This window comes from Mobula hypostoma, chromosome 15 (genome assembly GCF_963921235.1).
Source record: "Mobula hypostoma chromosome 15, sMobHyp1.1, whole genome shotgun sequence".
NCBI lineage: Eukaryota > Metazoa > Chordata > Chondrichthyes > Myliobatiformes > Myliobatidae > Mobula > Mobula hypostoma.
Genome location: NC_086111.1, coordinates 68,701,122 through 68,714,874, shown reverse-complemented (window position 1 = coordinate 68,714,874; position 13,753 = coordinate 68,701,122). Strand labels below are relative to the sequence as shown.

Sequence of the window (13,753 nt, the reverse complement as noted above, 5' to 3'; positions counted from 1 at the left end):
CCCCAACGCCAACTGAAAAATCCACCTCAGCAGTGACAGAAGGTTCAAGCCCCCATCTCAGTAGAACACGGGAAGGTCTGGGATACCCAACAAGCTACCTTGGAACATTTACATTGCTTCGTTGCTTTCCGTTGTACTCCCAGTTAGTTTACCTGCACCATTATGTTATCGCTGGAGGCTGCTTCTTGAGCTTCATTCACCCAGCGTTTAACCACATCAAAACCAGTCTTGAGTAAGTGCTGAGGGAGACAAATGAAAAGACACTGATTAATAATCTACTGCTCTCTCAACCAGTATTTCTAATTATTCCAGCACACTCAGAATGTTATTCATATTTATATCCCAGCACATTGAAGTTATGTCACAGTATTATACATCTTCCAGGGAACCTACAAGTTTACAGGGTCTACCTACTGCAGGACCTTGCTGAGTCAGAAGGGAGCATAGCAAACACAACCTGGTAAGCCAAATTCCAAAACTAATGTGCACTCCAAGGTGCACCCACATACCTGTTGCTGCTAGTGCACAAAGGAATTTAAACTGCGCACAAAAGGTCGTCACCCTCTACCTCATTGGAATGTTAAGTGGGTTTCATGATCATAAACAATCACAATTCCTTTTCCGGTTTCTGATGCAGACGGCATTGACAACGTGGAGTGATGATTTGTCTGCAGATTTTAGGATTGGCTTATTTATACTGTTTTCATTGAAGAAAAAAATTCAGTGCACACGTTTTTGTCACTGTTCAAAAAATTACACAGCGCAAGATTTTGCACACACCGGTCATTACAAATCAGAGGGAACATTGGCCAAAATCCTTACAATTTCTGAATCATCGGAGCGCAAGTTATTGGAATTGTACTGTATCCTAAAAGGTGAAATCGGAATTTAATGTTGAAAGGACTAGATAGAATGGATGTGCAGAGGATGTTTCCTATGGTGGGGGTATCCAGAACAGGAGGACACAGTCTCAAGATTGAGGAGCGACCCTTTAGCACAGAGGCAAGGAGGATTTTTTTTAGCCAGAGAGTAGTAAATCTGTGGAATGCTCTGTCACAGACTGCGGTGGAGACCATGCCTGTGTGTATATTTAAGGCATAAAAGGATATGGCGAGAATGCAGGTGTATGGGTTTGAGTGGGATCCAGGATCACCGAGGATTTAATAGCAGAGCAGATTCAATGAGCTGAATGGCCTAATTCTGCTCCCATGTGTTATGGTCTTATATACCAGAAATGCTATCTGCCCATCACCTATTTCTGATGCCCACTTCCTTCCTTTTCTATCAAGATCCACTGTCCTCTCCTATCAGGATCCTTCATCTTCAATGCTTTACCTTCTCCACCCATCAACTTATGGTCACAATATTACTATTTTTTTAATTTATTTGCACGGCTTGTCTTCTGTAGCACATTGGTTGTTTTTCCAACCTTGCTTCTGTACAGTACGAGTAGTTTTCAATAGATTCTATCGTGTTTCTTTGTATCTATTGTTAAGTCCCTGCAGGAAAATGAATCTCAGGGTAGTACATGATATTATATACGCTCTTCGATAATAAATTTACTTTGAAGTTTCCCCTACTCTGGCTTTCACCTATCACCTACCCGCCACCTTATTTCTGGCTGCTCCCCTTTCTGTCCTGGTCCTGATGAAAGGCTCAGCCCAAAGTGTTTAACTGTTATTACTTTCCACAGATAATGCCTCACAGGCTGAGTTCGCCCAGCATGCTACAGGCCAAGATTGACAAAACCAGCATTTTTTATCTCTCTTCTCTCGGTCTTGAACTATGTAACTTGCTCAGACATTTCACAGGGCAATTAGGAGACAACAACACTTAGCTCTGGAGTCACCTGCAAGCAAAGAAGAGCAAGGATAGTAGAACAGCCCTAATTAAGGATATTAAAACATCTAAAACTAGAGGACACGACCTCAGAAAAGAGAGATGTTCTTAAAGAACAGAATTGAGGAGGAATTTCTTTAGCCAGACAGTGGTGAATCCGTGGAATTTGTTACCACAGGCGGCTGCGGAGGCCAAATCATTTAAGGCAAAGGTTGATAGGTTCTTGATTAGTCAAGCATGAAGGGATAGAAGGAGAAGGCAGGAGACTGGAGTTGAGAGGGAAAAAGAGACAGCCATGATGAAAAGGCACAGCAGACTCGAAGGCCCAAAAGGCCTAATACTGCTCCTATACCATATGGTTTTAATGAATAAGGAGGGCCTTTACAACTATTGGTTTCGCAGTCACTATTACTAACTTCAGATCTTTAATTCAGATTAATTTATTTACTCAAAACCAAGTTTCCCAAATGCCATTTGGGAAGACCTCTCCTGCTCAATCATCGCGATCAACACACAAAATACTGGAGGAACACAGCAGGCCAGACAGCCTCTATGGAAAAGAATAAACAGTTCACATTTTGGGCTGTGACTCTTCTTCAGGATTGGAAAAGAAGGGGGAGGGAGTGCGGGGAAGAGGAAAGAAGCCCGCTGGAAAGTGATAGGTGAAGCCAAGTGGGTGGAAAAGGTCAAGGCCTGAAAAAGAAAGAGTCTGATAAGAGAGGAGAGTGGGCCATAGGATAAAGGGTTGGGGAAGGAGAACCAAGGGGAACATAAAAGACAGGTGAGTGGTAAAGGTCAGAGTAGGGAACAGATGGGGGGGGGAAAGGAGGTGAAAACTTGTTTATTGGAAGGAGAAATCGACATTCATGGCGTCAGGATGGAGGGTACCCAGTTGTTGCTCTTCCACCCCGAGGGTTGCCTCATTGCAACCGTAGAGACACGTCGGAATGGGAATTGGAATTAACATATTTGGCCACCGGGAAGTCCCACTTGTGGCAAATGGTGTAAAGCTGCTCAACGAAGCTGTCCCCCAATTTACGATGGGTCTCAGCAATGTAGAGAAGGCCGCATCAAGAGCACCGGACACAAGATTTCTGTTTAGCAATCCAATAGCAACCACACTAATGTACTTTGGTACATAATTTTATGCAATTAGTCAGGGTTCCGTAGGATGCCTTAGTACGCTCAGGGTGAGCGGCATTCTTCCTGTAACAGAATGCAGTGGCGTATTTCGCAGCGCTACTCACCAGGGAAGAAAGCAAAGCCGAACTGGAGACACTGGGAACTTTGTCTACTATTGCCTGCTTCATGTAACGTTCAATTGCTTGCAACATGGTGCTCTGTCAGGGAAGAAACAAGAGAATGGATGAAACAGACCTGAAATATGATATTCAGAAAAGCCACCATTTTAATCAGCTGGACAGACAAGTTTACAGCTCAGAAGAGCAATAAGGCAATGATGCTGAAAAAGTCAATATGCAGTTGAATTGCTTTTGTACACCAGATATTTCTACACCTCATGGAGAGAGCTATCAGCTTTGTAAAAATACATCATGAACACAGTGAGGGCACAGTGTTAGATTGCACAAGCCAAAACCTAGATAAAAGAAAAACATACTGGAGTCTGCATGAAGAACAAGCTAACCAGAAGTGGCACGGTAGCGTACTGGTTATAGTACCAGTGACCCGGGTTTATTTCCCACTGATGTCAGTAGGGAGTTTGTACATTCTCCCCGTGACCACCTGGGTTTCCTTCGGGTACTCCAATTTACTCCCAAACCCCAAAGATGTAGGTTAAGTGGTCAGTGTGAATTGTCCCATGATTAGGATAGATTAAATCAGGAGTTGCTGAGTGGCATGGCTTGAAGGGTTGGAAGGGCCTATTCTGCACTGTATCGCAATAAATAAATAGTGAAAGTGTGAACTGATTGATAACATTTATTTATGCAACACCTATGATGCAACTAAATATCTGAAGATGTGATGTTACTGCTAATACTCAAAATCTGACAACAATTCAGTGAAGTATTAGAAAAAGATGAATAAAAGCTTGGTCAATGTGGTAGCCCTTAAGGATAACTATACAGAAAGGGAAATGTTAAGGCAGAAAATTTTAGACTCCAAAGCAGCTGAAGTACAATCACCACTAGGAAATAAAAGTTTAGAATTGCAGATATGTGAGATGTGAGAGAGAGTGCGAGAGAGCGAGAGAGTACACACATATATACATACATACACACTATATATATATATATATATATATATATATATATATATATATATATATATATATATATATAAAATTGTAAAGAGAAAGGCTTGGAGCAGGAGAGATACAAGTGTGCATGCAAGCTTGATTTCAATGTTTAAGAGAAGTTTGGACGGTACATGGATGGTAGGGATATGGAGGGCTTTGGATGGTGCAGGTCGATGGGAGTAGGCAGTTTAAATGGTTTGGTACAGACTAGATGCACAGAAGGACCTATTTCTGTGCTGTACTTATCATTCTGACTCAATAACTGTTTGATATCACTGGTATTCAGAACACAATACAGAGATCTTGTCAACACCTATTTCACACCGTTCTTTCCTTAAATTTGCACTGGGCATTGCTAACAGAACCATGCAGCAAAAGAGAAGGAAAGGGGAAAGAGCCCATTTCGGAAGCTGGCTTCAAACCGTGGCACACAGCACCATATTTCTTAATTAGAAATGGCAAACAAAAATGAGAATTTCACTGAAATGAGATGGCAATAACCACTTCAGTCAGTTTCAGTATCATAGGAATGCTTGTTAATTCACATCTAATTGGATTGGCTCACCAGATTCATAAAGTTATGACTGTTTACAACTCATTGGTTTTTAAACTTGTATAAAGAAAGCAAAGGTTAATGGACTTGGCAGCTTCCTTCCTCATCTATCTCTCAGAAAACCTATTGGGTTCTGCAAAGAGATACTTAATGTCCTTCCTTAAAGCTACGCTACAACAGAATCATGAAGTGGAAAAACAAGCTGATCAGCCGAGTAACACTGGCCAACAAGCACCAATTCACACTAACACATTTTTATTCTTTCTTACATTCCCCCATATTCAACCACACATCTCGGGGCAATTTTGAGTTGACAGTTAACAAATCAGCTTGCAAGTCTTGGGGACATGGAAGCAAACTGGAGGACCACATGGGAAACCCATGCATTTACAGTGAGAACATGCAAACTTCCACAGACAGCACTAGAGGTGGGTGACTGAAGCTGTGAGGCAGCAACCTCACTTGTTGCACCGCTGTGCCATCGCTTTGTGGATGCTGGAAAATATTAAGTTAAAACACCAAATGCAAAGCAGGACAGGTAGCCTCTGAAGAGATAGAAACAAGAGTTACCGGTTCAGGTCTGGCACCAGGCATGGGATTATGGGGGAGAAATTCGATCCCAAATCTCTACGATTTACGGTAGTGCTAGATAGTTTGTGGACCCTGTAGAATTTTCTCTATTTCTGCATAAATATGACCTAAAATGTGAACAGATTGTCACGCAAGTCCTAAAACTAGATAAAAAGAACCCAATGAAATAACACAAAAACATGATACTTGTAATATTGGATCATTTTTCTTAATTAATAAATAAACATGTATTTGTTGGAAAAAGTATGTGAACCTCTGAGGTAATGCCTTCTACAAAAGCTATATTAAGTCAGGTGTTCCAAACAATGACATGAGTTTGGAGGTGTGGGTTGTAGGTGTCCTGCCCTATTAAAAAAAAAGGCACACAAAGTCAGATTACTGTCAGAGCCTGCTCTTCTCAAGAAAGATCTGTTTACGTGCACCATGCCTCGATCAAAAAAAAAATTCAGAGAACCTTGGAAGAATTGTAGAGATGCATGAAGATGGAAAAGGCTACAAAAGCATTTCTAAAGAGCTGAGTGTTCATCAGTCACAGTTAGAGAAATTGTCTACAAATGATGGAAACTCAGTACTGTTACTACTCTCCCTCGGAGTGGGCATTCTGCAACGATCACTGGAGGAGGTGAAAAAGAACCCACGGGTAACAGCAAAAGATCTGCAGAAATCTCTAGAACTTGCTAAGGTCTCTGTTCACATGTCCACTATAAGAAAAACAGTGAACAAGAATGGTGTCCATGGAAGGGCAGCACGTGGGAAACAACTGCTCCCAAAAAAAAACTGCTGCACATCTCAAGTCTGCAAAAGGCCACCTGGATGTTCTACAACTCTTCTGAGACAATGTTTTGCAGACAGATGAGGCAAAAGTTGAACTTCTTGGCAAAAGTGTACATTGCTACGCTAGGAGGAAAAGTGCACTACACACCAACACCAAAACCTCATCCCAACTGTGAAGCATGGTGGAAGGAGCATTATGGTTTGGGGCTGCTTTGCTGCCTTAGGGCCTGGGCAGCTTGTACTTGTTGAGGGGCAATTAATTTAAAATTGCATCAAGATATTTTCCAGGAGAATGTCAGGGTAGCAGTCCAGCACCTGAAGCTTAATAGAAGTTGGATAATGCAACAAGACGATAATCCAAAAGCCAAGAGTAAATCAACAGAATTGTTTAAAAAGAAGAAAATTCATGTTCTGGAATGGCCAAGTCAAAGTTCTGTCCTTAAAACCTATAGAAATGTTGTGGAAGGACCTGAAGCCAGCAGCTCATGCAAGGAACCCCACCAACATCCCAGAATTGAAGCAGTTTTGTAAGGAGGAATGGCCTAAAATTCCTCCAAGCCGAAGTGCAGGACTGATCAACAGTTATTGGAAACGTGGTTGAAAACATGGGGCGCCTAGGCACGACTCAAGTAGCAGCAGTACTCTCAATGGATACGATTAAATATTCTCATTTCAGCCTGTTACAGCGAAAAAGCACAACTGCTTCCAAGGTCAATACAGTCAACAAAGATGTCTTAATGTGTTTAAATGAACTATTGCTACTTAAAACCGATGGAAACAACACCATTTGTAGTCGGAGGTGCTCACAGAGGACACTTCGGAGGAAGCGCGGGCGTAAATCAGGATTACAAGTGCGTTTAAGGAAAAGTGGTTTTAAACTCCCTATACCGACTATCTTGCTGGTGAACGTGCAGTCTCTGGTGAATATAACCGATGATCTCAGAGCCAGGGTGCTGATTCAGAGGGACATTAGGACTGCGTGTGTCCTTTGTTTTACGGAATCCTGGTTAACCCCTTCCGTACCAGATGCAGCAATCCAGATCGATGGGTTTACTATACACCATCGGGATAGATCTATAGAGTCTCTGAAAAGCTGAGGTGGAGGAGTATGCCTCATGATCAACTCTTCTTGGTGCATAAATATATCAATGCTGTCCCAATTCTGCTCACCAGACCTGGAATATCTAGCAGTAAAGTGTTGTCCTTTTTTAACTACCACGGGAGTTCTCTGGGGTCATTCTGGTAGCTGTTTACATTCCACCTCAGGCCAATGTCAAGCAGGCTTTAGATGATCTGAGTAACGGGATCAACGTGCACGAAACAACGCACCCTAACGCCTTCACTATAATTTTAGGAGATTTTAACCAAGCCAGTCTGGAAAAAAAAATCACTAAGCAACTACCATCAACAGATCACTTGCAATACCAGAGGAAACAACACACTGGAGCATTGCTACACCACCATCAAGAATGCCTACCATGCTATTCCACGCCCTCACTTCGGGAAGTCTGATCACCTGGCTGTACTTCTACTCCCTGAATACAAGCAGAATCTGAAGACTGCAGCACCAACGGTAAGGACCAAGAAGGTCCTACAGTACTGCTTTGAATTGGTAGTCTGGAGTGTATTCATGGATTCATCTTTGAATCTGGATGAGTATGTTGCAGTTTATACTGACTTCATTAAAACCTGTGTGGATGAGTGTGTGCCTACAAAGACTTACTGTACATGCCCAAACCAAAAGCCGTGGATGAACCAGGACATACGTCGTCTGCTGAAGGCTAGATCTGTGGCATTCAAGTCTGGCAACTCAGGCCTATACCAGAAAATCAGGTTTGATTTGCGGAAGGCTACTTCAAGGGCAAAGGGACAATTTCGAACAAGGTTGGAGGTGATATCAGGTGCACGGCAACTCTGGCAGGGTCTGCAAGACATTATTTCCTACAAAGTGAAACCCAATAGTATGAATGGTAGCGATGATTCACTACCAGATGAACTCAACGCCTCTATGCACGCTTTGAAAGGGAGAACACAACTACAGCTGTGAAGATCCCTGCTGCACCTGCTGACCCTGTGATCTCCATCTCAGAGGCCGATGTTAGACTGTATTTAAAGAGAGCGAACCCTCACAAGGCAGAAGGTCCTGATGGAGAATAGTGGGCTGCCTTAATGACTATAGCCCGGTAGCACTCCCATTGGCAGTGATGAAATGCTTTGAGAGGTTGGTTATGACTAGACTGAACTCCTGCCTTAGCAAGGACCTGGACCCATTGCAATTTGTCTATCACCACAACAGGTCAACAGCAGATGCAATCTCAATGGCTCTCCACACAGCTTTAGACCACCTCATCAGGATGCTGTTCATCGACTATAGCTCAGCATTTAACAGCATCATTCCCACAATCCTGATTGAGAAGTTGCAGAACCTGGGCCTCTGTACCTCCCTCTGCAATTGGATCTTCAACTTCCTAACTGGAAGACCACAGTCTGTGCGGATTGGTGATAACATATCCTCCTCGCTGACAATCAAAACTGGTGCACCTCAGGGGTGTGTGCTTAGCCCACTGCTCTACACTCTATATACACATGACTGTGTGGCTAGGCGTAGCTCAAATACCATCTATAAATTTGCTGACGATACAACCATTGTTGGTAGATTCTCAGAGGGCGTACAGGAGTGAGATATGCCAACTAGTGAAATGGTGCTGCAGTAACAACCTGCCATTCAACGTCAGTAAGACGAAAGAGCTGATTGTGGACTTTAGGAACACATACCAATCCTCATAGAAGGATCAGAAGTGGAGAGAGTGAGCAGTTTCATGTTCCTGGGTGTCAAGATCTCTGAGGATCTAACCTGGTCCCAACATATCGATGTAGTTATAAAGAAGGCAAGACAGTGGCTATACTTCATTAGGAGTTTGAAGAGATTTGGCATGTCAACAAATGTCCTCAAAAACTTCTATAGATGTACTGTGGAGAGCATTCTGACAGGCTGCATCACTGTCTGGTATGGAGGGGCTACTACACAGGACCGAAAGAAGCTGCAGATGGTTGTAGATCTAGTCTGCTCCATCTTGGGTACTAGCTTACAAAGTTCCCAGGATATCTTTAGGGAGCGGTGTCTCAGAAAGGCAGCATCCATTATTAGGGACCTCCAGCACCCAGGGCATGCCCTTCTCTCACTGTTACCATCAGGTAGAAGGTACAGAAGCCTGAAGGCACACACTCAGTGATTCAGGAACAGCTTCTTCCCCTCTGCCATCCGATTCCTAAATGGACATTGAAGCTTTGGACACTACGTCACTTTTTTTAAAAATATACAGTTTTTCTGTTTTTGCACATTTTTAAAATCTATTCAATATATGCAATTGATTTACTTTATTTATTATGTTATATTTTTTTTCTCTCTGCAAGATTACGTATTGAACTGCTGCTGCTAAGTTAATAAATTTCACGTCACATAAACCCAATTCTCAAGTTATTGCTGTACAAGGGGCTCACACCAGTTACTGAAGGCAAAGGTTCACATACTTTTTCCAATAAATACATATAATATTGGATCATTTTTCTCAATAAATATATAAACAAGTACAAGGTTTTTGTGTTATTTATGTAACTGGGTTTCTCTTTATCTAGTTATAGGACGTGTGAAGCTTTGATCGCATTTTAAGTCATATTTATGCAGAAATAGAGAAAATTCTACAAGGTTCACAAACTTTCTAGCACCGCTGTATGTTGATTTCAGCCAGAAACAAACGGGGATCTTTTACAGGAAGAAGAATTATAATGGGAAATAAGAGAATGGAAAAGAAATTGAACAAATTGACAACTGAGTCACTGAAGACATACTGTGATTACCTTAAGTGTCATTTTAGTGCTCTAGCAGAGACGATAACTGACTAAAAGGATTCTTGACTGAGGAAAGATGGATACCAATGTTGAGGGTGATAAGTGATGATAGGAAAAGGAATTTGCGAATTGAAGTGGGGGAAAGAGTCGGTGTAGTTTGCAAGGACGGAACAAAGGTTGATTTGTGCTCAACGGGGGGAGGACAGCAGATTTAAATATGCACAATACTTGCAGCAGGGAAAAAAAAATCATCTCACACTCGCTGGAAGTGGGGAGAGGGAAGGCTTATGAAGACAGCAAATCACAAATCAAAACATGAAGTGTTGGTATTCCAGACTGAATAGCATCAAAGGAAAGAATAACCAGGTGAAAATCAAACTCTTTTTCTTCTGACAGGCATTTAACTATAATTGGCACTTCTACTAAAAGATATACAGATATTGCAAATCAAACTTCGCTAATAAATAGTGAGAATGAAAAAAAACCCAACAAAATGATGACAATGCAGAAAACAATTTATCTTGAAATATCTAACCATTCAAAAAAAAAAAGTAGATTAGCACAAGGCCAATATTAATATGAACCCTCTGTGCACTGCTGGTATTTCTAGTCAGCTTCAGCCATGGACTGTACATATCTCCACCAATCCAAGAGGCAGACAACCACTTAATTACTTCAAGTGCAGATTTTTCTATTTAATGCAGCCTCATGTTTTTTGCTGTTTAAAGCCAAGTCAAATGGAATTTTCAACATTAAATGTAAAAAAAAATACAGTCTCCCACTGGGTTTGTAAAGAGTCTGACTTCTAGAAGCTAATACTACATTGAAGATTCTTCTGACTGCCATCACTAAGAAACATCTGCTTCAATTATGCCCAGCTTTGCGGAGGTACAATTTAACTAAAGGCAGATTTGATTTAAATGTTGGCAGAATTCCAGCCAATACCTCCAGTGCTAATGTTAGCCTGCGATATAAACTTCCTAAATTAGTGCTCAGCACATCACAGGAACCAGCTTCTCCTCTATGGACTCTGTCTACATTTTTCAGTGCCTCAGTAAAGCAGGCTACATCAAATACACCACCCACCCCGGACATTCTCTCTTCCCCCATCTCCTATTCAGCAGATGACAGAAAAGCCTGAAGGAACTTCTATCCTGCTGTTATCAGACACTTATTAACTGGCCAACTTGTATGATAAGATGCAATCTTGGCCTAAGACTTTCTCGTTATAACACCATGAGAGATAGGAGCAGAATTAGGCCACTTGACCCACCGAGTCTGCTCCACCATTCCATCGTGGCTGATTATCCCTCTCAACCCCAAATCCCCACCTTCTTCCCGTACCCTGACTAATCAAGAACTTACCAACCTCTGCTTTAAATATACTCAATGACTTGGCCTCCACAGCCACCTGTGGCAATGAATTCCTATGATTCACCATACTCTGGCTAAAGATATTTTATGCCAAAGGACTTCTTCCTATGCTATACTCTCAAGCTCACTTAGCAGCACACAGTTAAACCAATGGCTATCGATGGAAATATCACAGAAATGATGCAATATTGGATCTCCTGTTAGGAAACGAATTAGGGCAAGTGACGGAAGTCTGTGTAGGGGAGCACTTTGGTTCCAGTGATCATAACGCCATTAGTTTCAATTTGATCATGGACAAGGATAGATCTGGTCCTAGGATTAAGGTTCTAAACTGGAAGAAGGCCAAATTTGAAGAAATGAGAAAGGATCTAAAAAGCGTGGATTGGGACAGGTTGTTCTCTGGCAAAGATGTGATTGGTAGGTGGGAGGCCTTCAAAGGGGAAATCTTGAGAGTGCAGAGTTTGTATGTTCCTGTCAGGATTAAAGGCAAATTGAATAGGAATAAGGAACCTTGGTTCTCAAGGGATATTGCAACTCTGATAAAGAAGAAGAGGGAGTTGTATGAAATGTATAGGAAACAGGGGGTAAATCAGGTGCTTGAGGAGTATAAGAAGTGCAAGAAAATACTTAAGAAAGAAACCAGGAGGGCAAAAAGAAGACATGAGGTTGCCTTGGCAGTCAAAGTGAAGGATAATCCTAAGAGCTTTTACAAGTATATTAAGAGCAAAAGGATTGTAAGGGATAAAATTGGTCCTCGAAGATCAGAGTGGTCGGCTTTGTGCGGAACCAAAGGAAATGGGGGAGATCTTAAATAGGTTTTTTGCATCTGTATTTACTAAGGAAGCTGGCATGAAATCTATGGAATTGAGGGAATCAAGTCGTAAGACCATGGCAACTGTACAGATTGAAAAGGAGGAGGTGCTTGCTGTCTTGAGGAAAATTAAAGTGGATAAATCCCCGGGACCTGACAGGGTGTTCCCTCGGACCTTGAAGGAGACTAGTGTTGAAATTGCGGGGGCCCTGGCAGAAATATTTAAAATGTCGCTGTCTACAGGTGAAGTGCCGGAGGATTGGAGAGTGGCTCATGTTGTTCCGTTGTTTAAAAAAGGATCGAAAAGTAATCCGGGAAATTATAGGCCGGTGAGTTTAACGTCAGTAGTAGGTAAGTTATTGGAAGGAGTACTAAGAGACAGAATCTACAAGCATTTGGATAGACAGGGGCTTATTAGGGAGAGTCAACATGGCTTTGTGCATGGTAGGTCATGTTTGACCAATCTGTTGGAGTTTTTCGAGGAGGTTACCAAGAAAGTGGATGAAGGGAAGGCAGTGGATATTGTCTACATGGACTTCAGTAAGGCCTTTGACAAGGTCCCGCATGGGAGGTTAGTTAGGAAAATTCAGTCGCTAGGTATACATGGAGAGGTGGTAAATTGGATTGGACATTGGCTCGATGGAAGAAGCCAGAGAGTGGTGGTAGAAAATTGCTTCTCTGAGTGGAGGCCTGTGACTAGTGGTGTGCCACAGGGATCAGTGCTGGGTCCATTGTTATTTGTCATCTATATCAATGATCTGGATGATAATGTGGTAAATTGGATCAGCAAGTTTGCTAATAATACAAAGATTGGAGGTGTAGTAGACAGTGAGGAAGGTTTTCAGAGCCGGCAGAGGGACTTGGACCAGCTGGAAAAATGAGCTGAAAAATGGCAGATGGAGTTTAATACTGACAAGTGTGAGGTATTGCACGTTGGAAGGACAAACCAACGTAGAACATACAGGGTTAATGGTAAAGCACTGAGGAGTGCAGTGGAACAGAGGGATCTGGGAATACAGATACAAAATTCCCTAAAAGTGTCGTCACAGGTAGATAGGGTCGTAAAGAGAGCTTTTGGTACATTGGCCTTTATTAATCGAAGTATTGAGTATAAGAGCTGGAATGTTATGATGAGGTTGTATAAGGCATTGGTGAGGCCGAATCTGGAGTATTGTGTTCAGTTTTGGTCACCAAATTACAGGAATGATATAAATAAGGTTGAAAGAGTGCAGAGAAGGTTTACAAGGATGTTGCCGGGACTTGAGAAACTCAGTTACAGAGAAAGGTTGAATAGGTTAGGACTTTATTCCCTGGAGCGTAGAAGAATGCGGGGAGATTTGATAGAGGTATATAAAATTATGATGGGTATAGATAGAGTGAATGCAAGCAGGCTTTTTCCACTGAGGCAAGGGGAGAAAAAAACCAGAGGACATGGGTTAAGGGTGAGGGGGGAAAAGTTTAAAGGGAACATTAGGGGGGGCTTCTTCATACAGAGAGTGGTGGGAGTATGGAATGAGCTGCCAGACGAGGTGGTAAATGCAGGTTCTTTTTTAACATTTAAGAATAAATTGGACAGATACATGGATGGGAGGTGTATGGAGGGATATGGTCCGTGTGCAGGTCAGTGGGACTAGGCAGAAAATGGTTCAGCACAGCCAAGAAGGGCCAAAGGGCCTGTTTCTGTGCTGTAGTTTCTATGGTTTAA

General features: G+C 42.2%; 1 protein-coding gene across 2 annotated transcripts in view; it reads right to left on the bottom strand.

Annotated features, from left to right (window-relative positions):
* Window positions 1-13,753, bottom strand: part of copg2 (COPI coat complex subunit gamma 2) — a 107,037-nt gene that overhangs the window by 49,302 nt on the left and 43,982 nt on the right. For both annotated transcript variants that reach the window (XM_063068228.1, XM_063068227.1), the window contains exons 7-8: window positions 3,087-3,179; window positions 153-239 (exon numbers count right to left, since the gene is read on the bottom strand). In XM_063068228.1, coding sequence (XP_062924298.1) covers window positions 153-239; window positions 3,087-3,179 — 180 coding nt within the window. The remainder of the gene's footprint in view (window positions 1-152; window positions 240-3,086; window positions 3,180-13,753) is intronic.